Source organism: Chlorocebus sabaeus, chromosome 8 (genome assembly GCF_047675955.1).
Source record: "Chlorocebus sabaeus isolate Y175 chromosome 8, mChlSab1.0.hap1, whole genome shotgun sequence".
Classification (NCBI taxonomy): Eukaryota; Metazoa; Chordata; class Mammalia; order Primates; family Cercopithecidae; genus Chlorocebus; species Chlorocebus sabaeus.
In genome coordinates this window covers 136,607,881-136,634,412 of record NC_132911.1, presented here as the reverse complement: position 1 = coordinate 136,634,412, position 26,532 = coordinate 136,607,881, and the positions used below count along the sequence as shown (strand labels likewise).

At 45.1% G+C, this 26,532-nt stretch overlaps 1 protein-coding gene across 1 annotated transcript in view; it reads right to left on the bottom strand.

Moving 5' to 3' along the window:
• TG (thyroglobulin) overlaps positions 1-23,114 on the bottom strand; it is a 273,399-nt gene extending 250,285 nt beyond the window's left edge. The window contains exons 1-10 of the mRNA XM_008001584.3: positions 22,894-23,114; positions 21,733-21,841; positions 20,160-20,257; positions 18,414-18,617; positions 17,058-17,217; positions 8,422-8,528; positions 7,783-7,926; positions 7,393-7,578; positions 2,861-3,961; positions 1,842-2,426 (exon numbers count right to left, since the gene is read on the bottom strand). Coding sequence (XP_007999775.3) covers positions 1,842-2,426; positions 2,861-3,961; positions 7,393-7,578; positions 7,783-7,926; positions 8,422-8,528; positions 17,058-17,217; positions 18,414-18,617; positions 20,160-20,257; positions 21,733-21,841; positions 22,894-22,960 — 2,761 coding nt within the window. The 5' untranslated portion in view covers positions 22,961-23,114. The remainder of the gene's footprint in view (positions 1-1,841; positions 2,427-2,860; positions 3,962-7,392; positions 7,579-7,782; positions 7,927-8,421; positions 8,529-17,057; positions 17,218-18,413; positions 18,618-20,159; positions 20,258-21,732; positions 21,842-22,893) is intronic.
• Positions 23,115-26,532: the final 3,418 nt, after the last annotated feature.

Genomic DNA, 26,532 nt, shown 5'->3' with positions numbered 1-26,532 from the left:
GAGTATCAAACGCTTTCAATTGTATACCCTTATCGACAAAAGAATTTGAATATGCACCCCCCCAAAATGGGTATTTTTTTATAAGGCATATACACAAACTACTAAAATAATACACTACATGCAGATTTTTAGCTGTTTCAGCTGTTAAACATTTAATTGCAAAAATGAAAATATTAATAGAAATGTGAAAGGAAGATAGAAAATACTGAATAGAGATGGAAGTTCTAACATTTTCTCCCTAATGGATGGTCTTGTATCCAGTCTCTTGTTACTCAATTTAAAAAAAAGCCAATTACTCTAAGTGTAGTTCTAACATTCTCTCCAGCATTCAGACTAAGGTAAGACTAGTCACTAAAGTAATCCCAGCACTTTGGGAGGCTGAGGCAGGTGGATCACCTGAGGTCAGGAGTTCAAGACCAACCAGGCCAACATGCTGAAACCCCGTCTCTATCAAAAATACAAAAAAAAAATTAGCTGGGCATGGTGGTAGGCACCTGTAATCCCAGTTACTTAGGATCTGAGGCAGGAGAATTGCTTGAACCTGGGAGGCGGAGGTTGCAGTGAGCTGAGATCGCTCCATTGCACTCCAGCCTGGGCAACAAGAGTGAAACTCAGTCTCAAAATAAAATAAAATAAAGTTACTAGGTACTTTTGGTTATCGACAACTCATGCTCCTAAAATTACATATAAATAGGACCAAATTTAGTCTTAGATAATTTAAAATTACAGGAATGTCGCCATGTAAGAGACCTGACCACTGGTATGGAGAATGATTCTACCACAAAAACCACAAAAATAAATAAGACTTCTTATCTAACAGGCCAAAATCAATGTGTTAACCTCGAGGGTTCTATTGCTAGAACTTGACATTTGAATGGAGGATTCTTGCATTGTCATCTCTGGGTTGTTCAAAATGCCAAGGGTATTACCGTTCTCATCCCATGGTACTTTCACCCAATGTTTTAAAAACCCAGTTGCTGCTAAAGCCTAAAATTTAGCCAGTATCAAAATAGTCTAATGTATTTTAACATTACTCAGAAAGGTCCAGACAATGCTAAACTTGCAAAGAATGAATTGAGAGATTTCACTGAACGGCTGTCATATCACCTATAATATTAGCAATGGCTGGTTAGAGAGATTTGGATTTGGTGATAACAGTGTTGAACATATCTGGTTGTTCCTTCAAACTGCTGGCATGGCTAAAGGGGAGAAGGCATTTTAACTGAAACTCAGTGTCAGCTTCCTTCTATTTATGGCTCATATATCATAACTTTCCCATAAGTCTACCTGCCACAAAGCTGAATGTATAGACCTCAATTAGCGGCTCTCCAATCAGTTCCTTAGTTAAATCCTTCCAAATCAATTAAAGCCACTTCAGGTGGCACTCCCCTGAGGTCTGCACATCTAGCAGCATTCTATGCAAATAGCAGGTTCACTGTAATACTCATTGGTCCATTAAAAGGTGCACCTAACATAGGAGCAGTTACTAAACATTAACCATAGGAGGACAAGGGCCAGGTCATCTCCACTTTTATAGCCTTCATCAGCTCTAAGATGAAGATGCTTTGCACACAGAAGACATCCAGTAAAATTCTAAGACACCGATTGAAGTAATCAATTATATGAAAGCTTTAAAATATATTGTATCAATCTTGCCAACACCTCACTGTGTCGATGCAGGGAAGTCCCTTCGCCTCTGTGAACCTTGGTTTTCTCAGCCATCTCTAAACTCCATTCCAGCTTTGACACTCAATCCCCTCCCACTAGACATCCTTTATATACATATATATTAAACTCACAGACACACACACACACTTATCTCTTCATATGCATTAGCTCACATGTTGGGAGCTTGCTTGGCTCAGCCCGCGTTCCTTCCAGCTCTTGGCCAGCCTCATCCACACACCAGCAGTTCCGAAGGTCGAAATGTGCCAAAGGAGTGCTGAAGTCTGAGTAGGGCCCTGGGTATCGGCTGAGCTGGCCATTTAGGATCTGCCAGAAGAGGTAGGGATCCAGGAGGACATTCTCCCTGGACGGGGACCGGTTCCCTTCCAGTGCTGCTAGTGGGACATCTTGCAGAGAAGGGTATTGGGACAGCACCGGGAAGACACCTTGCTGGCCAGCCTCATACAGACTCTGAATAAAGAGACCAAAGTTTCCGGAAGCTGCTTCTCTGTAGCTCATGATCTTCACTAGCAGCTCGGCAGGCATCAGCTGCTGGCCCTTGTTCTGAGCCTCCCATCGTTGGTACCACTCGAAGACCTGCTCGGGGGGCCCATCGCATTGCACTTGTCTCCACTGTCCATCGGCGTTGCACTGTGGGATGTAGGTGTCAGAAAGGGTGGGTAGCATGCTGGAGTTAGAGAGCAGGGCCTGCACTGTCCTGAGGAAAACTTGCTCAGCCTGTAATTGACAGGGTGTGGGGCCTGGGGAGGAACAATGAGCAGGTGTTTCAGTTTAAAAAATTTAATAAACTGGAAAGACCAAGATAAAACCACTTAACTGTCCAAACCCCATCTAAAACCTCATATAGCCATAGAAATAACATGAAGCTTAAATTTGTAAATAATATCTAGATAGGCATTGCCCCATGACTAAATCAGCACCATTGAAATCAGTTGGTGATCAGCACTGCAGAAATGTGGCAGTTCTTTAAGGCCAAAGAAATCTCCTTATTTACTCCTAGGTCTGATTAATATTATCTAGGCATTCTGGGATCATTTTTAATATAAGCAGTCAATTTCATCTTTAACTGAAGTGTAAGCATTGGCTAGGAGTGGATTTCTATTGCTGTACTGCATTAGGTCAGGGCCTAAAGAGAGACTCAGGGAACCTGCAGATTGAATACCCACAGACTTACATTTCTTGGGCTTCCCCATTGCACTTCGAGTTCCAGGAATGGCCTGACCCTCAGCATCAACACAGTAACACTCTGAGTTGTAGCACTGGACAGGCAGGAAATATCCCTCACTAGTACAAGCAGGGACAAACAAGCTGGAGCCAGCAGGCTGGCTGCCCATGAGGCTTTGCATGCGAGCCCTTTGCTTTTCACAGTCTGTGGGGCACCTCGGCTGTCCACCTCTCACTCTTGAGCTGGGAAGCTCTTTGCCCCAGGAATCCACACACCAGCACTCTCCGGCAAAGCATTGGACATCTTCATAGCTTCCTTCTGTCGTGCATGATGGGACAAATAGCCTTTCAGGTGTCTGCTCACAGGTCTGGGACCTGAGCACCGTTTCCATCACATCACCTAAATCTCTTGCCACATCTTCTGGCACAGAGATAGCATGTTGCAAGAAAAGAAGGAATTCTGGAAGCTCCAGGAGAGAAGCAAGGAATTTGAGGGCATTTTGGTTCTCCTGTAGGTTAATTTCAAAGCCAAAGCTGCCCACAATTGGCTTATTCATAGCAACATCCTTCTTAGCGGCTTCAGGGGTTCCTGTAGAAGAATTTGAATCTAATCCCACCGAGACTGGCTTGGCCAAATCTTCTAGTCTCCCTCCATTCGAGAAGCTTGCAAGACCAAGTTGCTGGAAAAATTGACTGAAGTTAAATGTGCCTCTTGTGCCAAGGGCTCCAGACAAGTTAAACTGGCCAAGATTCACCAAAAATTTCCCTCCAAAAAGGTTTTGCTGGAGCCTCTTTGGGTTGGTGGTAAACTGAAGGGCAAGACGAGCCAGCCCTCGGGAGGGAAAAATCGCTCGGATGGCTTCTTTGAGAAGACTTTCTGAGACAGAAAACTGTTGGCTCTGTCCTTCCACCATTGGGCGGAGGAGCCCAGAGTCCACAAAGAGCTCTTTGATTGTGGGTGGGCAGGATGTGGCAAATCTGGCTACTCTCGGAGAGGCCCATCTTTTCTCCGGGGAAGAGAACAGGTCGTGCTGGCTGAAGTAGCCTGAGGTCCCAAAGTAGAGTCTGGACAAGGCCTGCTGCCTTTTGGAGGCACAAGATCTGCCTTCAGCTGCATGAGACAAAGTGAAATGGGAGAAAAGGTTTTAATGTCATGAGCAATCCTGAGACAGCTCCTCAGATCTTTCAGGTGGTAAGATGCCAGAACATTCAATCAAGGACACCTACGTTTGAAACCACTTTCTTCTCTGTGTTGTTTTATTTTTTCCTTTCCCCTGAGCTACCTCTGTGGGGTCATTTTGGAGGAGTGACTATTCCAGGTGGCATGACCACTCCCCTAGCTCTCACTAGAGGTTGATCCCTTCTAAGGCAAGTCTTGTAAATACTGGCTCACTTTCTGAAAATCTGACCTCACTTGCCAACTGTACTCGGGTGAATAGTGTCCCCTCCATGCACAGACATGATGTTCATGTCTACAGGGAACCTGTATCACAGAATGTGATTTAGAAATAGGGTCTTTGCAGATGTCACCAAGTTAAGATGATGTTATACTGGATTAGGGTGGGCTCTAAAACCAATGACTGGTGTCCTTATAAGAAGGTCATGTGAAGACACAAAGATGCACACAGGGAAGAAAGCTGTGTGAAGACAGAGGCACAGATTGGAGGGAGGCAGTCACAAGCCAAAGACACCAGGGATTGCCAGCAACCACCAGAAACCAGGAAGGGGCAAGGAAGAATTCTGCCATAGAACCTTCAGGGAGAGCATGATTCCAGACTTCTGGCCTCCAGAACTAGGAGGGAATAAATTTCTGTTGTTTTAAGCCACCTGGTTTGTAGTGATTTGTCATGGCAGCCCTAGGAAACTAGTACACCAACACATTTCTATGTGTATTTAATGAAATGATGTCTTCCAGCATGCATTCTCTCGCTGGAATTCTCAATGGACTTTAATGCCTCACTATGTGCTTTTAGTGTGGCTAACTCCTCCTTGGGGGTAGTCTTGTCTAGGCTAGCTATGGTCTCCTTGAGGGCAAGAATCATATCTGAAATGCTGTTAGTGGTTCCTATAAGAAGTAACATTTTCCTATATTGTAATATATATTATAATATAGGAAAGATAATACTTCCTATAATAGAAAACAATAATGCCCACCCAGTGTACACACTTAGAACATTCTTCTGGGCTTCTTGACCTTTCCTCGAAATTATTAATTTAACAGTGATCAACTCAGCCAACTCTTTGCATGGTCAAGTCATTCTATCTGAACATCCTAGGCTGACTCCAGCCACAATAAGAGAAAAAACATGTAAAATTCAAACACCAAGGGGCTGTCTCAGTTACATAGGTGGATATAAGTAAGCTCCATTTTTCTCCATAAAATCATAACTCTTACCTTTTAACCACCCCGCCCTCAACTTTTAAAATATGTTTTTCCTCTTGATTCACACAAAAGCCAAAAAGAAAGTCAGCCAATTTCCTTCTGTAACCAAGCAACAGAGAAAGAACTGGAAAATGTGGTGGGAGGGGAGAGACTGGCAGCATCAGAGCACGTAACATCCCTCAGCAAGGCCATGTCCTCTTTTAATGGATATTACAGGAAGGTATGGCAGAAATAAAGTTTACTGCTTTGCTTAGTCTTCTGCCAAATTAAGAGCTTACCCTTTCCATCCATTTGTTATGTAGTGTTACCAAAGCAAGGAAATTCAATTACTGTTTCCATGTGGCATTTGTTTTCACAGAAATAGGACCTGATATACCAGAGAGAAAAAGTGAAAATATATGATCCATCTATGCACTTGATAGAGCCATTTATGGTCTTCAATTTAGAAAACCATAGTTCTTCATTTCCACCTGGAAGTTGGACGGCACAACATTCTCTAGGTTTTAGTAGAAATGAAATGTGATTGCAAATGCCTTCAACAAAGTGTCTCCAAATTTTCTTTTTCGACATTCTCACATTTAGCAGATAGAATATAACCACACATCATGAAGAATATTCAAAAGGTTAAGTTGGACAAATGGAATGATTTAACAGGAATTATTGAATGAATGTTAATATACATATATAGAAGCTATAAAAAACCCCTTCATTGGTGTATCACTATTCCTAATCTTTTAAAATCTACCCAGCTTCCCCAAATTGGAAGCTTAGGAATGCTCCTGATTCTGCCCTTCCTCATCATAACATCCTTCAAAATTTCACCAGGAAGAGAAAATGGGGTCTGCCTGGAATGCCTACTAAGAGTTTTCACCGTCTCCCACTGTTTCTGCTTTAATGATAGCTCCATACTGGGTTGAATAGTGTACCTCAAAATTCATGCTCTTACCAGAACCACAGAATGTGACCTTATTTGGCAGAAGGGTCACTGTCGATGGGATTAGTTAAGATGATGCCTGACTGGATCAGGTGGAGCCTTAACCCAACATGACTGGTCTCCTTGTAAGAAGAGGAGAAGACTCGCAGACAGACACAGAGGGAAGATAGCCATGTGGCAATGGAAGCCAAGACTACAGTCATGCTGCCCTAAACCAAAGAATGCACAGATTGCTGATACCACTACAAGCTAGGAAGAGGAAAGAAAGGATCCTCCCCTAGAGTTTTCAGAGGGAGCACAGCCCCGCTGACACCCTGATTTTGGACTTCAAACCTCCAGAATAGACACAATACATTTCAGTTGCTCTCAGATGCCCACTTTGTGGTAATTTATTACCATAGCCCTAGAAAATCAATACAGACCCCATCATCTCTGGAACATGGCAATGACCTTCTAATTGGCCCAGTTGCCTCCGGACTACTGCTTCTTTGAGTCTCTCCTCCAGAATTTCTTTGCCTTATATGCAAAACCCACGATGATACTGTCCAATTTAAAACGTTTCACTGTCTTCACCTGACCTCCAGGATGAAGCCCCCAAGCCTTTGTTAGGATAACAAAGACCTCATTGTCTTACCCCTGCCTTTCTTCAGAGTCTGAAGCACCACCCTATTCACACTCCAGCAATTTTTTTCTCTATCCTTCTTGCAGACTAGATGATCATTAGCATATCGATGCCTATTATTCTGTCCTTCTAATTTTGCTTCTCCTGCTCTCCACATAGAGAACATTTTTCCTTACTCCCCTCCTTCAAGAAACATCTTCTTAGAAGATTCTGATGAAGTGTGGCCTCTTCCATGCATCTTTCCTAAATGCCTCCTTCCCATACCTGCTGCAAGATCGAATGCCCGTCTCACCATGCTCCTTTAGTTACGTGCATGCTCCTGTCTCATGGCACATGGGAACTCAATTCTCTTTTATTTTTCTTCACCTATGAGCCCCCTAATAGTCCCTGAGCTCCCTGAAAAAGCAACGACGTCTGACACAAGACGAGAAACATGTTGGAAGTTAATGATGATAAACTAGTTTTCAGACAGGTTGAGCTTGAAAGGCGAGTGGGGCACACCAGAAGGCAGTTGAATTAATGGGCTCCAGAGAACTTGGTCTGGAGGACCACTTAAGTAATAGGATCCGAGGCCAAAAGAGGAAACCCCCAGAGGAAACCCACCACAAGATGGCGGCTCCCCTTGCTGCCGGGTTCCATGGATTTCCTTCCCCTGGACATCCACGCACCAGCAGGGCCCTTCCGTCTGGCACTGTACCGCCTGATAGTCTCCATTTCGGCGGCAGCTTGGAACATAGGGGTGACCAAAGCTGGTTGCTGTAAACCGCTCCACTTCACATTTTGTGGGGCCTAGAGGAAATCCACACAGTAAAGGAGAAGACAGTGTCAACAATGTTTGGTGTCTTCACAGCATGCACTGCTGCTTACTCTTAATGATTCTTTTCATCTCTGCCCTCACTTTGCTGGAGCAGCCACACAGACCATAGCGACTTTGAAACCCAAGAGGCATCCCCTTAATGGAAACACACACACTGTTGGCAGCTTATTACTTACATCGGAATCTGCCAGAGATGACTGATTGAACTGCGAGGAACCGTCTCTGCAGTATCCGGTACAGGGTGGTTTCGGTGAAGGTGGAAGGAAGGTCCAGACCAGCAAAAATGGTATCATAAATTTCATCCAGTAATAGCTCCAAACCTGAGCAAAGACAGCAAGACTTTCAGGGATGGTCTCATTCAGAAAGGAAGCTCTGACCTTGTTGTGCAAACAGATATTGAGAGAGAGCCTTCACCAGCATCATTAGGCAATAAGTCTGAACAACACTTTAACAGTTTCCAAAGTCAGGGCTGCTGTGGATGGTTGTGCAAGTTGTTCATAGAATAAAGGAGCAGTGCTTATAGAATAAAAGATTAAATCCATCCTGTGCTCCACTCGCCAGTTTTGGGGCTGCATCTGCCCAGAGCGGGGCACTTCTTTCCAGTGTGCACAAAGGCACTATGTAGGCCAGCAGCAGCTGCATTCACCATACTGCAAGATGACAGTTTGCTGAGGTTGTGTCCTCCTCAGTGCCACAGCAGCCTGGCAGGGGTGAGGCAGACACTCTAGCTGTGCTTTACAAGCAATGCTAGGCAGGCTCTCAGACCTAAGGAATCACACTCCCTCCCTTCAGATCACCTGAGGGGTGTCACTCACCTGTCTCAGCCAGTTCCCGCCCTTGGCTGTCAGCACAGTGGCAGTACCCGGACACCTCAGGGAATCTCCTCTGGAAGGAACTGAAGGTCACAAATGCATCTGGAAACCTTGGAGAGAATGAGATTTATGGTCACCATTCATAAAGGCAAGTCATCACAATCTCTTCCTGTAGAAATAAATGTGGCCAAGTCCACGCCTAGTGAAAAGGAATGTCTGCTTTCTTATGGCATGACAGTTGCTTCATGTTTCCTGCAGCAAATGCATTTCCTTTACAAATTAGTTTAACCTGGCTGGAACCAGGCTGGACCTTGTAAAATAAAGCTGTACATAGCTGTCGTCTACTAATTAGCCATTTTCCTCGCTTATGGCATTTGACCAATTTATGCCCATGCATTTGTCTCATAGGGCCAGGCAGAAAGCAGTCAAGGAAGATCGCATTAACTGGCTCCTTTCCTGGAATACAGCTCTCGAGACTAAAGGCCAAGTCTACTTTACAAACATATGGTACATTGGAGATGATCTCATTTTGGGAGATCAAATGACTTCAGGCCCCTTTACAACTTTTCAAAAGCTTGAAAAGAAGCCAGCTGCCACCACAGGAAATTCTTAAGAAGGAAATGTATCCAGTCCCACAGTTGAAAAAAGCACAAATCAATACAGCATCACTAACAAGGGCTATGCATCTCTTTCCATAAAGTGAGGAAAGAGATTCCCTAATCACATCTGGCCTGGCAATTGTTCTAACGAGCTCATCAGCTGGATTCCCTGTCTTAGAAGTAATAGAAAGGTAAGGTATACAAAGCCGTATTGAGAAGTTCTAACCCTGTGCAATGATTTAGCAACCAAAGAGGAACTGTTCATCTTTTATAACATTTAGAGATTTGTTTTCAGGCCCTATATAACCACATAACTTATATATGCGGTCCAAGCATAATGTGTTTCCACCTGTGTCTGAAATATATCTCCCAACAATAAGTTAACAGAAGCAGCAGCTCTGTACACTGATAGGCCAATTGCTGTGCAATCTATTCTAGCAAAATATTGCAAAGAATCTTAATGTCCAATAGTAGAAAATTAAGAAGTAAATTATAGTAAATGCCCTAAATGTAATAAAATGCTATGATTGAGGACAATGCTTATAAACTCTAGCCAAAAGGAAGTGTGTATAACATTATGTAAAAAGGTTAGATTATAAAATGCCATATACATGTATTGCAATTACAACTGTACAACTGAACCAGTATTGGAAGGCAATGTATGGTGTAGTAATTGCTCAGAGCCTGACTTTGAATTTCCATTCAAGTTAATAACTATTACTTAATTTGAATGGAAATGGATATGCAAAACAAAAGCTATAAATGCACCATAGGATTATGGATGAGTTTTTTTCCATGCTATTAATCTATTATTCTGTGTATGCGTGTTAAACAGAATGTTACAGTAAGTGTGTTGCATAACAAAAATTAAAAACTCACTTTGCTTAGTTGCCACTGATAGGGAGGTAGGGGGTATATAATAAAAGTTCATTCTTTAGAGCCTAGGATAATTCAATTTTAAACGTACTAATAACAGTATAATAACAGCTTCCATTTATTGAGCACAACTTTGTAAAAGACTACCTACAAAATGTTTTAATACACATTGATTCATTTAATCCACCTAACATTCCTAAAAGGAAGGTGGTACATTTTAATCCCCCTTTTAAAGATTAAGAAGATGAGGTGTATGGGCCACTGTCTTGAACTAGCAGTGGAAACTGAGATTTAAATCCTGCTCTTACCCACTACATGCTGCCTATCTCTGCCAGTGGTATTATTCAGTGTGTTTTTGGCTGCACCTGGCTTTTGTCCTACACCCTACCCTGCAAGGCATGTGACTCTGTCTGACACTGCTCCATATGCCCAGCACCTCGCTCTTCCTGGCATCTCATAGATGTTGATGACACAAGTGCTGGCCCGAGGTGGATTCTGAAACACATTCCAGTGTGAGGCCCAAGTTTAAATCACTCTAGTTCCATGCTCGGCTAATTCAACCCAGAGACCCACCTCAACGTCCTGGTTCATGGCAGACATGACCTCCAGGGTCTTTGAGCCATCTTCATCCTACGACTTTATGGTCAGAGCCCCTCTCTGGGGGTTTCTGGTCTAATAAACTGCCCAGTACCTGGACCTACCAGTGTTTTTTTCATGGACCTCACTCTTGATATTCCTGTTCTCGCATATTGGAGATCACCCTATCTTCAGCTCTGGAGAGGGTCCTCCCACCCTCCCTGTAAGACCACCCTAAGGCCCGCTACTGCCATCTGCGCTCTCTAGGACTGTTCTTTGCTGACCTCTAGGACAGACACCCTGTGCTGCCATCTTTAATCCCTTCTTGCTAATTCTGTATGTAGTGAGAAGAGCTAATATGATTGTTGCTATTAATTACTATTCATAAAATAATCACAGGTTATATGTATGAACAATCAGAACGAACACTCTCCATATTTGTCTCATTTAATTCTCACAACCCTTTAAAAATCTCCATTTCCCAAATGAGAAAACTGGGATTCTGCGTGATGATGTGACTGGGTCAAGATCATCCAGCCAACACCAGGGACCAAGAATCCCAAGTCCATTTCCAAAGGCCTTCCAATGACAGCAGGTGGCCAAAGACTACCTCTCCAATAGAGCATAGTCCTTTGGGGGCCCTGTCCTGCAATCACCAGTGACTTCAAGTTCTGAATCTTCCCAGTTTCCCGTGTGCCCACAATTTCATTTGATACAATTTGATTCTGTGGCTGACTTCTGAAATGATATCATCATCTATGCATTTTGGACTCCTTCTCCAAAATAATAATTAGCACCATGAAGATTGTTTAACTATTATTCTGCTACTGTCATTAGTGATTTACTGTCATCAGGGAACAGGGACTCTGTCATACTTTTAGCCTCCTCCTTATTAGATCTCCTGCCCCACATCAACCAAAAGAAGTCAAACTACTGAGACCGAACCCAAAGCCCAGATGAAAGCTGGACAGTCTGGCTCCATCGCTAGCCTTGGGCTAGCTGGACCAAAGAATGCCCCCAAAGGAGGTGAGTTTGAGTGGGATTCTAAAGCCGTGAATGGTGATTTGACCAGGAGACAACAGAGGAGGGAAAAACATATCTAGAAGGGTCGTTTACATGCCTCCAACTTCAAGGTGGGAGACAGAACCACAGGTGTGGGCAGCAAGGAAAATAGAGATATTGGTAGTCAGCGAGGGAGGTACAAGTCTGGTAGAGAACGCCAGGACCCAAGATTCGCAGTCTCTGAAATACAGCACCTGAAGATGCTTTTTTTTTTTGAGACAGAGTCTGGCTCTGTCGCCAGGCTGGAGTGCAGTGGCGTGATCTCAGCTCACTGCAACCTCTGCCTCCCAGGTTCAAGCGATTCTCCTGCCTCAGCCTCCCAAGTAGCTGGGACTACAGGCACCCGCCACCACACCCAGCTAATTTTTTATATTTTTGGTAGAGACAGGGTTTCACCATGTTAGCCAGGATAGCGTTGACCTCCTGACCTCGTGATCTGCCCACCCTGGCCTCCCAAAGTGCTGGGATTACATGCGTGAGCCAGCACGCTGGCCCTGAAGATGCTTTTTATAGGCACTGGACTTTGGAAACCACTGGTCCTTCAGCAGCAGGACATTGTCAAGTCCGATGGTCCCCTGTGGCATATGGTGTTCTCCCCTTCATGGGGACCTGAGGATCTGAGGAACCAAGTTCCCTCCATCATCAATGGAAGAAAACATTGTGATCCCTGAGAAACTCTTATTTTTATCCGGTAGAAACCAAGTAACTTAGGCTATTTTTTCTTTTCTTTGGTTACAGGGAGCTCAGAGTCAAATATGCAGCCCCTCACGTTTGTTATGACTTTGTAGAATGAGTGATGTGGGCCAATCTTTGCCTTGCCTTATTCTGATTTTCTACTTTTATTTTGTCTTCCTCATGATTCCCTCTAATTTCCATTTTTATCCTGTTTTGGGCATATCAGAAGAAAGGAGTAAGATAAAATCTACATAATATTTAAAAATTAAAAAGTAACATATATTTTGGACTACCACTCCAACAAAGCAGTCTTTCAGGAGCCCTGCCGTGCAGTCACCAATGAGTTCAAGCTCAGGATCTTCCGAATTTTCTCTGTGCCCACAATCCAGTGGAAAAGGGCATTTGCCTTTTGTTGAATAAAAAGCAAAATCTCAGGTAGCCACAGAAGAATCCTCAAGAAAGCAAATGCTAGCGGAGAGGCAAGGGGTGGCATTTCTGAGTTTATGCTCAGATTATGGCCAGCCTAGACGGAGAAATTACAACCAAAGCTCAGAGGAATGCGAAATTCTGGTCTCCACTGGGCATCTGGTCTTGTTCATTTTCAGAGTACGATTCCTGCCTCCGGGCTCAGTCAGATTCTCTAACGTCTCCCACAGGCAGTTATTTAGAAATCTAAACACTGACTCACAAATGAGCCATGCATTTCATTCTCTCCTGCACTAGGGAGGGTGCTCCTTAAAAGAAGACGCCGTACCGGGTGCGGCAGTTCACACCTGTAATCCCAGCACTTTGGGAGGCGAGATGGGTGGATTACTTGAGGTCAGGAGTTCAAGACCAGCCTGACCAACATAGTGAACCCCATCTCTACTAAAAACCACTGCAATCCAGCCTGGGTGACAAAGTGAGACTCTGTCTCAAAAAAATAAATAAATAAATAAAATAAAATAAGAGGGGGCCATAGCCTAGCAGAGCACCTGATGCATAGCCAACCACCGCAGGTGTCTGTAGTGAGGGTGATCTGGTGGTTCCACAGTGAGGATTTCTCCATACAGTACCTTCCACATTCTGGTTACAATGCCCCTTTACCATATATTAAGACACATCTGGTCCTTCTTCCCACTGGGCAATCTGGGTAGTATGGGTGGCTAAGACATTTGAAGTTAGACTGGTTGCTAAGAAGTTTGAGTGTGTTTAGTCATTAAGGACAAGGGTTAATAAAGAAGTCAATTAACTCAGATCATTAAGGCTTTGATAATGGCATTAGCCATGCTTGAAGGCTCTTAAGACCTTTACTTATAATCTGCTTGGTCAGAATGTGTGTCCACAGTTAATGGTTGGGCTAGTGCAATGTGAAAGATGGGGCATGAGTCAGAAGGACCAGTGAAGCTTGCTCCCCATTACAACATGGTTCTTTAAAATTTTCCAGCCAAACAGATATTGTAAGCAGTGGCCTTCTTGAAGGGCAAAAGGACCTACTTCAGATGGGCAAACACCATTGCCAAATTCAAGTGCAAACCATCACCTGGCACAAAAATAACTCACAGCAACAGGTCAGTGAATGAGCTGCCCACAGGATTCCAGCCTTCTGGTAGCCCCAGGGAAGTAATTGCGTTCTGTCACTTCTCCATTTGAATTTTCCCCAAAAATCCCCTTAGATTCAATATTCCAAAACAAAGCTTGTGGCTTTTCCTTTTCAAATTTATCCTCAATAATCCATCCAGAAACCAGACTTAGGAGTCATTCTTTACTCCCCCCGACCCTCACCTCCATATCAATTCCTTCATCAAATTCTGTGGGTTCCATCTGGTAAATATCCCTCCAGTCTCACCCCATCTCTCGGCTGTCCTCTCCGACGCTTGCTCTATGTCAATATTGTTTCTTGCCTGGACTAGTGCAGTAGCCTCCAAACTCGGAGGGTTGTCTCCTTGCACACACTCTGCTCTCCCCTCACCATTCCATTCTTTCAGAAATCCAAGTCTGATGGTGATTATGGTATACCCCTCCCCAACCCCAGACTTCAAATGCTTGCTGCAATATTGAAACATACTTACATTGAAAAAAAATAAATTACTCTTTGCTATCTGAAATTCAAACATAACTTGCCGTCTCGTATTTTACCTGGAAACCTGAGTTGCTAAGCTTAGGCCCTCTGTATGGCCTCCAAGGCTCCTTCCACTGTGCCCAGAGGAGTCACTGGGCCAGCGATTGCCCAGGTCTACTTAAGTGTCGGAAAATCCCTGATTACAGCTGGGCTTCCAGTAACCAACCACTCAACCCTTCCCATGACCTTTCAATACCAGAATTTGCTCAGAGACATGCTTGCTTACAAAATGAAAAGGATCCCATTTCAGGAGTAAATTTTTGTGTTTCTTTTAAACAAAGGATGCTTAGTTCTGAACTTTTGCATTTAACTCGACTGCCCTCTTGTGGAAATGGCTGTGAATTGTACCTCAACCTCAATGTGGCACCCACCCTCGGATCATTCACCAGTTGCTTAAGCACAGATTCCAGACCTGCTGCATGCAAGGCTCTATGCCATGCACTGGGGGAACAGAGATGAGTTACATTATGTGGGATACTAAAAGGAGCCAGACAGTTCTAGCACCTAAGCTTATTAGCGTGAGTTCATTTACCTCTGTGTTTCAGTAATCATTTTTATAGTAGGGACAATAATTATCTAATTATTTCTGTAAGTATTAAGGTAGGTTAAAGGATATAAAATTCCCTATATATAGTAAGCAGTCAGGTGATCTTGAACTGAGAATACGTTGGTTTGCAGCAATGAGCATCAGTAAAACTGGCTGTTTGAGATTTATATGTGCTCGCAGGCAGGCCAGGTTTGGAGGGAAAAAATCTAACCTATGTTTGCTGAAGCTGGCTGATGCATGAGAATTCCCTACGGAAGTATAGTAATTTCCAACTTTGTAAATTTGCACCCATGGTTTCATAGGTGAGGCCTCATCGAATCTTCACTATGATGTAATGAGCAGGGCATTGTCCTCCATTTGATGGATGGGAACACTGAGGCTCTGAGAGAGTAAGCGGCCAGGTCACTGTGCTAAGCAGTGGCAAAGGCAGAAGACAGGACCAGGCAGAAGGCAGGACCAGGCAGCTCATATAAATGGATGAGGTAGGCAGGGTGTGGCAACAGAGCACGGAGGGACCTGGAGCACAGAAGGGCGTGTCCTTGGTGTAAAAAGAGCAGCAGAGCCAGTGTCTTGATGCCACCAGTGAGTGCGTGTGTGCAGCTTCCCACCCTTGTTCTTTAAAATCAGGAATTCAGAATTGTGTGTTTTAGGTTGAACATATGAAACTGCTCATGTTCAACTACTTTTTAACCTACAAAAATGAAAATTTCATGTGGTATAACCTAATAGAAGTTTCCAGTTTTTAAGATATGATGCAGTTCCAACAAAGTCTGCCTAAGGGACAGTTCGGCACACAGGCTGCTAGTCTGAGATTCCTCCTGGCACAGCCCATGAGAATTTCCTCCCTCACACAGGGAAAGAAACTGGTTGTTTTGGAAGCCAGCCACAGAGAGGCTCAAGTTCTCCAAGAGAATTCATATCAGTCTTTGCAGACTAGTATTCATTTTTCTTTTTAATCCAAATGGTTCAATTACATCTGAAGTCTGCATGAACCCTTTACAATAAACAAGTGGCCACCGTGGATGACCAGAAGCTACCCTGGTTATTTGGATCAAGATCTGTAATTCCTCTCTCTGTTTATATCGTTATTTACATTTTTAAAGTTATTCATAAGTGCACATATACACACAGTTTACAAAAATTCACAAATATAATGATATCCATGCTTTTGGGAATGTTGCCTTTTTTCCTTTTCTGCAGATCCCCTTTCTGCCTCCTCTTTATTTATTTATGTTTTATTTTATTTTATTTTTTTCTTTTGAGACAGAGTCTTACTCTGTCACCTAGGCTAGAGTGCAGTGGCACAATCTCGACTCACTGCAACCTCTGCCTCCCGGGTTCAAGTGATTCTCCTGCCTCAACCTCCTGAGTAGCTGGGACTACAGGTGCGCACCACCACGCCCGGCTAATTTTTGTATCCGTTTTAGTAGGGACGGTGTTTCACCATATTGGCCAGGCTGGTCTCGAACCCCTGACCTCATGATGCGCCCACCTCGGCCTCCCAAAGTTCTGGGATTACAGATGTGAGCTACTGCACCCAGCCTTCTGCCTACTCTTTCTTCTGCAGAGCAGCCCTGGCCCTAAAGCAGCCTGGGATGACCATGTACTGTATGCTCCTTCCTCATACTCTGTGCTCACATAGTCTTGTGCAGAGACCTGCATAGTAATATAGTCATATAAGCATGTATAAAGAATCTTTTTGCTTATTTGTTCTTTAAAAATTAAAGCATATTATATTTTCTGTGCTTTGTATCTTGTATTGTATTATCACAATATACTGTGGCCTCCTCTCCAGGTCAAATGTTCTAGCAGCTCTAATGCAGTCTTTTTAATGGCTACATAAATAGTTATGGCAGATTCACATTTATTCAGCCAGCCACCTTTTGATGACCACTTTATTCCCAGTTTCCTGCTACAATGAAAAATGATGCAGTAGGCACCCTAGCCCATATGCCTTCACATTCTGATGTTTTACATTTCATTGGCCAGAGGCCACATCTATTTTTCATTAAATACCGATTGCCAGTTTGCCTTGTTAAAAAATGCCGTGGCACTTTACATGCCCAGCACGGCTCATGAGAATGAGGTGGCTCTTAATTCCTTATCATGCTGCACGCATGACACATGGAGGCCCCCAGCTCAAGGTGAGTGTGGGCTTCGGCAGGTGATGGCCCAGTGACAGGCACACCCCGGCTCCCCTTACCTGTTGTAGCTGTGGACCAGATCAAAAATCATCATGTCTGTGGTGTTGACAAATTTGCACTGGACAGGCATAAACTCTCCCTCTGCTGAACACTGGGGTGGTGACTTGTCTCCCACCCCGTGGAGAAGACGACGATTTCTTATTTCACAGCTCCTTGGACCTAAACATTTTCATGAAAAAAAAAATTCTTATGTACGAGCAGACCCATGTTTCCGCAGTTGAGCAGCATATACAGTCATGTGTCCCTTAGCAGTGGGACGAGCTCTGAGACATGCGTCGTTCGGCAGTTTCCTCGTTGTGTAAACCTCATAGAGTGCACTTCTGCAGCCCTGGATGGCTTGCCTACGGCACACCTGGGCTGTACGGTCTAGCCTAGTGCTCCTAGGCTACAAACCTGTACAGCATGTAATTGTAATGAATACTGTAGGCAATTGTAAGACAATGGCATTTGTGTATCTAGACATCCCTAAGCATAGAAATGGTACAGTACAAATACAGTATAAAAGATAAAGAATAGTGCACTTGTATGGGGTACTTAGCATGAACGGAGCTTGCAGGACCGGCAGTTGCTCTGGGTGAGTCAGTGAGTGAATGTGAAAGCTAAGGACATTCCTGTTCACTATTGTAGACTTTATCAACCCTGCGCACTCAGGCTACACTAAGTTCATAATTTTTCTCTCTCTTCAATAGTAAGTTAACCTTAGCTCACTGCAACATTTTTACTTTATACATTTTTTAATTTTTTAAAACTTTGGACACCTTTAAAACACTTAGCTTAAAACAGGAACACATGGTACAGCTGTACAAAAATATTTTCTTTCCTTACATCCTTCTTCTATAAACTTTTCCCCATTTTAAATTTTTGTTTTACTTTTAAACTTTTTTTTGTTAAAAATGAACAGATACACACACACATTAGCCTAAGCCTGCTCGGAGTCAGTATCATCATTACATCACTAGGCAATAGGAATTTTTCAGCTCTATTATAATCTTATGGCACCACCATCATGTATGTGGTCCACTGGTGACCAAAACACCCATATGCAGCACATGGCTGTGCTTGCACTATACACGTGACAGTTAGAGACCCACGCAGTGACTTGGGTCTGCAACAGGAGACTCACAACGTTCAATGAAATCCTGCTCATGTTTCTAATGATCAGCCAGCAAATATGGCTTGTCTACCATATGGAAATATGAGAATAATAAAACCTTCCCTTTGAAGCTTTTATTTTCCCTACTGTGGACCTGGTTCTCTGCCCATTTCGGCTGCAAACCCTAAACGCTTTGGATCGCAGTGAGGAAAGCTTCAGCCCCTTCCCAGCTCTAGGGGTGCAGGCGCTCAGTGAAACTCACATCGCTTTGGCCTCCCCAGCTGGCGGGTCCCGTACACCTCCATCCCCTCTGCATCCACACACCAGCACTGGACCTGCTGCACGTCACACTGGACAGGCATGTAGTCCCCTGAATCCTGACACTGAGGGAGGTAGGAGGTGTCTGTGCTGTTAATGTAGCCACTCAGCAAGATCTGCTGTTTCTGTAGCTGACAAAATGACAGACCTGTGGGTACAAGGAGCAGTGTTAGATAGAACTGCAGGGAAATTTCTAGGGACTGAGGCCAGGAAAACTCATGCTTCCTCCCCAGAGCGACACAGCTGAGAGGGTAATGACACACCCAGGGACACTCAGTGATGGGGTGGCAGCCACAGAACAGGCCTAGCTAGTATCCTGTGGACTGAGTTAGGGAAGGGCAGATCTCGCTGGTGCCACATCAATCAGTCAGGTACCCCAGAGCACAGTACTGTGGAGGGGAGATGGGATCGAGTGCAGGCCTTGTATTAGCAGAGCTTTTCTGAGTCCAGTTTTCTCCCCGGGCTCGCTGTGTAACCCTAGGGAAGCTGCTTCACCACTCTGAGTGAAGGTTAGTGACATTAACTGCAATGGTTTCAGCATTTGTCCCCTCCAAATCTCATGTTGAAATCTGATCCCCAATGTGGTAGGTGTCTGAGTCCTGGAGGTGGATCCCTTATGAATAGAGGAATGCCTTCCCTCGGAGTGAGTGAGTTCCAGCTCTATTAGTGTCCATAAGAGCTGAATGTTAAAAAGAGCCTGGCACCTCCACCCTCTGTCTCTCTAGCTTTCTCTCATCACGTGATCTCTGCACAGATGGTTCCTCTTCCCCTTCCACCATGAGTAGAAGCAGCCTGAGGTCCTCACTAGCAGCAGAAGCTAGTGGCATGCTTCTGCACAGCCTGCAGAACTGTGAGCCAAACACATCTCTTTTCTTTATAAATTATCTAGCCTTAGGTATTTCTTTATAGCAACACAAATGGACTGAGACATTAGCAACGATCACCCCCTATTGAATGCCTGCTGTGTGCCTAGTGTTTACACGTGTTCTAAGTCCTCACAACATCATACAAGGCAGATGCTATATTCATGTTACAGATGAGGACCCATAGCTCAGTGAGGATACCTGACTCAGCCAAGCTCACACAGCAGGAGAGTATGGGGTCAGCATGCTCCCATGACAGCCACACTAGATGCATAAAACCAGTGCCCCAAACACAGCTTTTAATTCATCAAAGGATAGTTTTGGTTTTAGGTTCAATTTCCTCATTTTGAGGTGGTTGCCTTAAGTTAACTGTTGTTTTAGGGTTATGACATGCTTTAAATGGGGACTGTGTTTCTTTGATTACTCACTACAATAATTATCTTAACTGGATAGCTTTGACCCAAGTCTTAAATTTTAGAAACACCTCACACTACAGGTGAGAAGGCACTTGGTATTTTTCTGGTGACTTTCTGATTTCAGGAGACGTTGATATCTGTTCACCATTGTCTTCTCAGCACCAGGCACAGTGCCTGGCTCATGGGAGGAACTGGGTAGATATTTGTTGAACAAATGACTGGACTTTCACAGTGGCCCTGCAGGAAACAGGGCCTTCCACGGCTTGCAAGGAATGATTCTTATTCACAGAGGAGAAGCCAGCAGCCCAGAGGGAGGACCTGCTCAGTCACCCACCCAAACCCAGTGCTCATTCCTGGAAGTGAGTTGTCCTAGCAGGGTCCCTCCAAGGGATGTCCCCCATTCCCACTTACAAACCACAGGCCGGCCTGGCTGCCTGCTGCCCAGCACTTCGCTGCCATCGGCACCCACACACCAGCAGGAGCGGCCGTCGTTCTGGCACTGGACAGTCCTGAGGAGGAGACAGACCAGGTAACTCTGGGATGGGCCCCCAAAGCCACACGCTGGCTCCCACCGAGGCTACTTTTCTTCTTCGTTTCAATTCTTCCAAGTTTTGGTTTGTATAAATTAGGGAAAGAGTGGAGTGGAGAAGGGTGGCTGACCTGGGAATGGAAAAGCCCCACTTTTCCTGCCTGGCTAACACCTGCTCTGGCTCCTGCCCCAGCCATTCATTCACCACCTGTCCAGCCTGCCAGCCCCGAAGCAAGTGATCCACCCTGGAGTGCAGGGCTTCAGCCACATCCACCAAGTGTCCTCAGTCATTATGAGGCTGCAGAGGGTAAAGGCAGTGCCCACACTGTATGGATAGGGAGTGGGGACTTGGGGGTGGGATGTTAGTGGGGTCAGGGGCCGGCAGGGTATAGTGGGAAGCACATGGGTGGGGTCAGGCCAGGTCATAGAGTTGACTCCTCAGAAATCATGACTGAACTGAGACCTGCAGGATGGTCGGAGGTATAAGAAAGTAAAAGATATTCTAGGTAAAGGGAACAGCGTATGCAAAGCCTCCTGAAGAGAGGCCAGGTTTGAAACTGCAAGAGCCTGGAACAAGAGACTTGAGAAAGGGAACATAAATTAGGCTGGGGAAAGTGAGACTTCCTCCTTAACTCCTTCCTTACTGTTCCAGAATTCCCAGAGATCTAAGCGTCTCTGTACACTGGTGGGAGGTTAGTACACATTAAGAGTGTACATAAGATAGCGACAAGGAGGGATGTTTCACAGATGTTTCCCAGAACGCAGTCATATAGATGGAGTTCCCCTGATTCAACATGACTGGAATAGCACAGGGAAATTTCAATTGCCTGCACAGTGCAATGGATTCCTGTCTATTCCGCAGGGAAGAATTGTCTAGATTATTACCACACTCACCACAGAGAGGGTCTCAGGCCCCAAGTCTGCATTAGGGCAGCTGGAGAAACCCCTTTCAGAGCGAAGCTCAGTGAGGAGACAGCGGCCCAGAAGCCCAGAGGCAGCCTAGAGAGCTGGTCCGGGCAGGGTCAGCGGCAGCTAAGGACTGGGAAGTCAAGGCAGCCTCTGCTTCCACCACCCCAGCTTCTCAGGAGGATACTTGGAGGAGGGAGAGGTCCCAAAGCACAGATCATTTGACACCCCCCTCAACTCTGCCCCACCCCCACACACGTCGTTTATTCAAGCCATCACAGAAAGAGTGATGTCAGGAAGAGAAGGGAGGGCAGCGGGAGGATGAAGCATGGATTGGGGTTCACGTGGTCAGATTGTCCAGTGTTGATCAGCTTGGGGAACTGAAAGGCAGGCACCTCCAAATGACAGTGACCAAGCCTCACAAGCACAAAGGAGTTGTAGGGCAGAGCTTGGGAAGAGAGGGGAAAGCACGAGATGCTGTTTATGGCATCTTGGACCTTGAGAGGTCCAAGCCTTACTGACATAAGCTGCTGCTGACATAAGCCTTACTGGAAGCTGCCGTCCTCTGCGCACTGGGGCACGTAGTCTGCTTGCTTCAGAAAGGCCCTTTCCCTCTGCAGCTCACAGGGACGAAGGGGCTGGGCATCCACCTGGTACTCTAGGAAAAGAAAAGTGATTCATCAGAGAAGAGTGTGGACTGGCTGCCAGGAGAGATGGGCTCTCATAAGCACGGGTGCTTTTCCAGGATTATCATCATTACCTATGACAGTCTATCTTAAAATTTGGCAGCTAAGCACACTTTTTTCCAGTATGACATTAACTCATTCAATGTGCAACATTCCCCTAAGAGGTGACAGGCAGTATATCCTTGTCACTCATGAGACACCAACTCTCAGGCAGTGAAAGTCGTCTGCCCAAAGTCACTTAGCTGGCAAGTGAAGGATTCCAAAATCAATGCTGGGACTACACATTCCCCGCCCACCCCCACCCTGCTGCAATTCCCGTGAGGCTATTTGGAGTAAGTTAGAGAGCCATAAGGAAGTTCTTGAATCTATCAAGCCATGCCCTGCAGATGTAGCACCTTCCAGATACACGTTGAAATACAAATTAATTAATAACGTACATGACGTATTCTCCATTGAGAACTCTTGTAACACATAGGATCCTACCCAGAAATCACAACCACATCATGAGGTATGTGTTATTTGTTTACTTTTTAAATTAAAAAAAAACAAAAAACAAAAAAACAGAAGCTTGGCACTTTGCCCCAAGTCACACGGGTTAGTGGCTGAGCCAAGGACAGAACTTAGGGCTATTTCACTCCACAAGTAGATTTCTTTTTCCATAGCTTCTTAAATACCTCTTATGGATGACACAGACTTTGGAATAGCTAAGGGGATAAAAACCCAAGGTCAATGCCAAAAGTTTGCCAAAATGGCAGGGCGAGGGTGACCTAGAATTGAATTAGGAAGATCAGCCACATTTCCCATCTCTGCTCCATCAATCACTAGCTCTGTGACCTCAAGTAATTCAGTTTGCCTCTCTCTAGATCTGCCTCTTTATCTGGGGAAAAAAAAAAAAAGGCAAATTACTGACTTGTGGGCATTTGTGAAGATTAAATTCGATTGCATCTGTTCAAAGGCCCAAGGCAGAGCCTGGCTGACACTGGAGCTCCCTCCCCATGTCTGGCTCCATGGCCTCACAACTTACCAAAGATATTGGCCGACACCCAGCAGACGGAGGCCAGCAGGCTGAAGATCTCCAGGACCAGGGCCATTTTCCTGGACCTTCCCAGGAGGAAGGAGGAGAAACTACTGCTTGCCCTAGGTCCCCTGGCCAGGGAGCTTTTATAGAGCTGCCGTTGGCACTTTCCTTCCCACCCACAGGTCCTCAGTGAGGCAATGCCCCATCCTGTTTTCTCTGCTGGTCACAAGGAGCTCCCTCCACCTGTGTCTGCTCCTTCTGAGGGCACTCGTGTGGCCAGTGGAGCATGAGGATCTTGTCTAAACTGTGGGGGAACAGAACTGGGTGGGGTGACTTCAAAATCTTTCTTTATGGGTAAAGACCAAAGCTCTGTATCCTTGGAGGCAACAGGCTCAAGCCCATAGTGAGGGAAAAGCAATCGTTTGTTCTTTCCTCCCCACCCCCAACCCTTTCTCCTTCTCTTTCCTTCCTTTGTTGCCTTTCTTCCTTTCTTCCTTCTTTCCTTCCTTCCTTTCTTCTTTCCTTTCTTCCTTCCTTCCTTCCTTTCTCCCTTCTATCCTTCTTTCCTTTCTTCCTTCCTTCTATCCTTCTTTCGTTTCTTCCTTCCTTCCTTCTTTCCTCCTTTCTTTTCTTTCTTCCTTCTTTCCTTCTTTTCTTTCTTCTATTCTTTCTCTAACAACATTTTAGAGCTCCACAGTAGCAGGCACCTAATCTAGACAATGAGGATATGGCAGAGAACAAAACAGGTAAAATCATGCCCTCATTAATATAGACTGTGAAAACTTTAGTGAGGGAAGCAAAATACACACACACACTCATATTCATATTTCTATTCTTCTCCTCTCTTTCCTAGGACCTCAGACTTTGTCAACAAAAAGAAAGCAGGAACTGTGTATTCCACAGAAATCCTGTATGTAAGTTCGGTTTCTCCTGGCAAACAAGGCGTCCTTCCTTCAGTCCTGTTCCTGTGAGACCTGGGAAAACTCACCTCATCTCCCTGAGCCCCAGCCTCCTTCTCTAGAAAGCAAAGTTAAAAGGAGAATAATAATACGTCCCTATTTGTTAAGGTATTTGTAAGAGAATAAATAGATATGAAGAGCACATGCTCACTAGATGCGAGCAGTTATTGTTATTATTATTGATTTTCTTATTTTGCAAAAGCATCATGCCAGGGAACAGCAAGTATTCAGAAGACCAACCCAGCCGGGTAAGGAGCTAGTGACAGATAGGGTCAGGAACTGGCAGGTAATGAGGGCAGCTTGCTGAGCCTGGCACCTGAGGAGAGATGGAGGGACCTGTGAGAATCTGGAGGACATGGTCCCGGGGAGAGTGAAGGGCAGGAGGACAAGCTGGAAAGTAGAAGAGACTCCAAACCTTGGGGGAAATAAAGGGGCTGATATAGCTGCTGTGCCGTAGATGGTACTACCTTCCACAAATAGGGTTATGAATATTATATGTGTTAAGATATGCAAAGTGCTTAAAACAGCATTTGACACATAGTAAGTACCCAGTGTTAGCTACTGTACTAGTCTGCTATGGGTGTCATCACAAAGTATCACAGACTGGGTGGCTTAAGTAACAGAAATTTATTTTCCCATAGTTCTGAAGGCTGGAAGTCCAAGATCAAGATGTCAGCAGTGTTGGTTTCTTTGAAGGCTCCTCTCCTGGGCTTGCGGATGGCCATCTCCTCCCTGTGTCCTCACTTGGTCTTCCCTGTGTGTGTGTTGGTGTCCTAATATTTATTTCCTTTAAGGACACCAGTCATATTGGATTAGAGCCCACCCTTGTGACCTCATTATGTATTTAATTACCTATTTAAAGACCCTACCTCCAAATGCAATCACATTCTGAGGTCCTGGGTTTAGGACTTCAGAATATGGAATTGCAGGGAGGACACAATTCACTCCATAACAGCTACTGTCATCATTGTTGGGTTCATGATACAAACTAGAGAAAGTAAAACAAAACAGTCATTTTAAGTGTCAGGGTGTGGGATTAAAAACAGGTGAAACCCGTGCTCTGCCCATCCTTCCTGGGGACCATATGTGCCTGGAGCTCCCACCTCTCTCTCTAGCTCAGTCTCCAGCCAGCCTTTTTTGAGCTTAGGTCCACTCTGCCTGGACACCCTACAGATATTTCAAATTCAACACATCCTAATCTGAACTCCTCAACCTTTCTCCTGACATCACACCATTGGCTGTCTCTGTGATAGCAAATCCAAGCCCCATCCTAAGCCTCTCTCCTCAAGTCTTATCAGCCTCCAGGTCCTACCAGGCTGCTGCTCATTTCTACTTCTTGGGTCCTCGCCTCCTCTGCATCCTCACTCTTCCTGCCTCCATCACATCCCCTCAGCTCAGAACCAGCCAGCCAGAATAGCCTGTTGTACTGTCCCTCACCAGGGTTTCCCCACCAGCCGCAGGGACAGTCCTCTAAAATATGACCATCTATGTCACTTTGTAGATTCTACAAAAAGAGTGTTTGGATCCTGGTGAATCAAAACACAGTTTCCATTCTGTGATGTGCTGATGGGGATGGGGACTCAGCCAACAGATGCTCAGGAGGTGTCATGGAAGGGAGATCAATTCACCCTGGGGAGTGGGAGGACAACTTGGATTAAGACCTAGATGTTAGGCAAAGGTGAGCTGGGGAGTGTATTGACATTTACTGGAAAAGGCGATACAAGAGGAAGAACTTACCTGCCTGACGCCCTGCTGCCCCATTACATAGGCCAAGTTCACCCCAGGCTATGGAGAGCCGGCAGCATCCTTCTCTCTACAGCAATATAATAAGCACAGCATTGTGCAGTCCATGGTCATTTCTCCATTTCTACGTGCTCTAAAGCAGATAAATCTTAGAAAAAATTGAATGCGGTTAAAGATTTACCACAAACCTCACTCACCATGCTTCCCATTGCCCTAAAATGCATGCATAGAGCTTGCACAGGTTGGCTTCTGTGCTGAATCATTCTCGCTGGCCTCGTCCCTGAGAAGCAACCCACAGAACCATGCCAGAGGTGTCTCTGCTTCACTGGGTTTGGTGCTTTAGGAACTCTGGTCTCAGGGTTCATGAAGCAGGCCAAGATATCACTGGAATGAAGAGTACTACGAGAGAGGAATGGCAGGCCTGTGAGCTGACTCCACGTCAGACCCCACCTGGAGAAGCAGCAAGGCGTTAGGAGCCTGTGGGGGAGCACTCAGTACTCCGAAATGCACAGGCTGCCTTCAAAATCCATGCAAAGAGCTTCCCTCCATACGCAAAAGCAGAGGTGCTTCTCTCCACTCAAGAAACAAAGCAGCAAGCTTCAAGAGAGTCGAGCCAACGTGTCACTTCCACCACTCTGAAACCTCTTTCTCATAATGACTCAGCTACTGGTCCCTGCTTTTACCTCTTCTCCACTGAGCTCTGAGAACATACAGGCTTCCACAACGACTCCACATGGCAATGTCCTAATCTTTCTTCACCAACTTGCTCCTTGCTCAGACCTCCATCACTCTGGCAGACTCTTCATCGCTGGCCCTGCCACCTCTCCCAGTCTCCTTGGCCCAAAAAAACAACTGCATAACCTTCTCTTTCAGCTCCGTCATTCTTTAATACTAAGGTGCTTCATATAATAGGTGCTTACTGAAGATTTAGGGGAAGATGGAG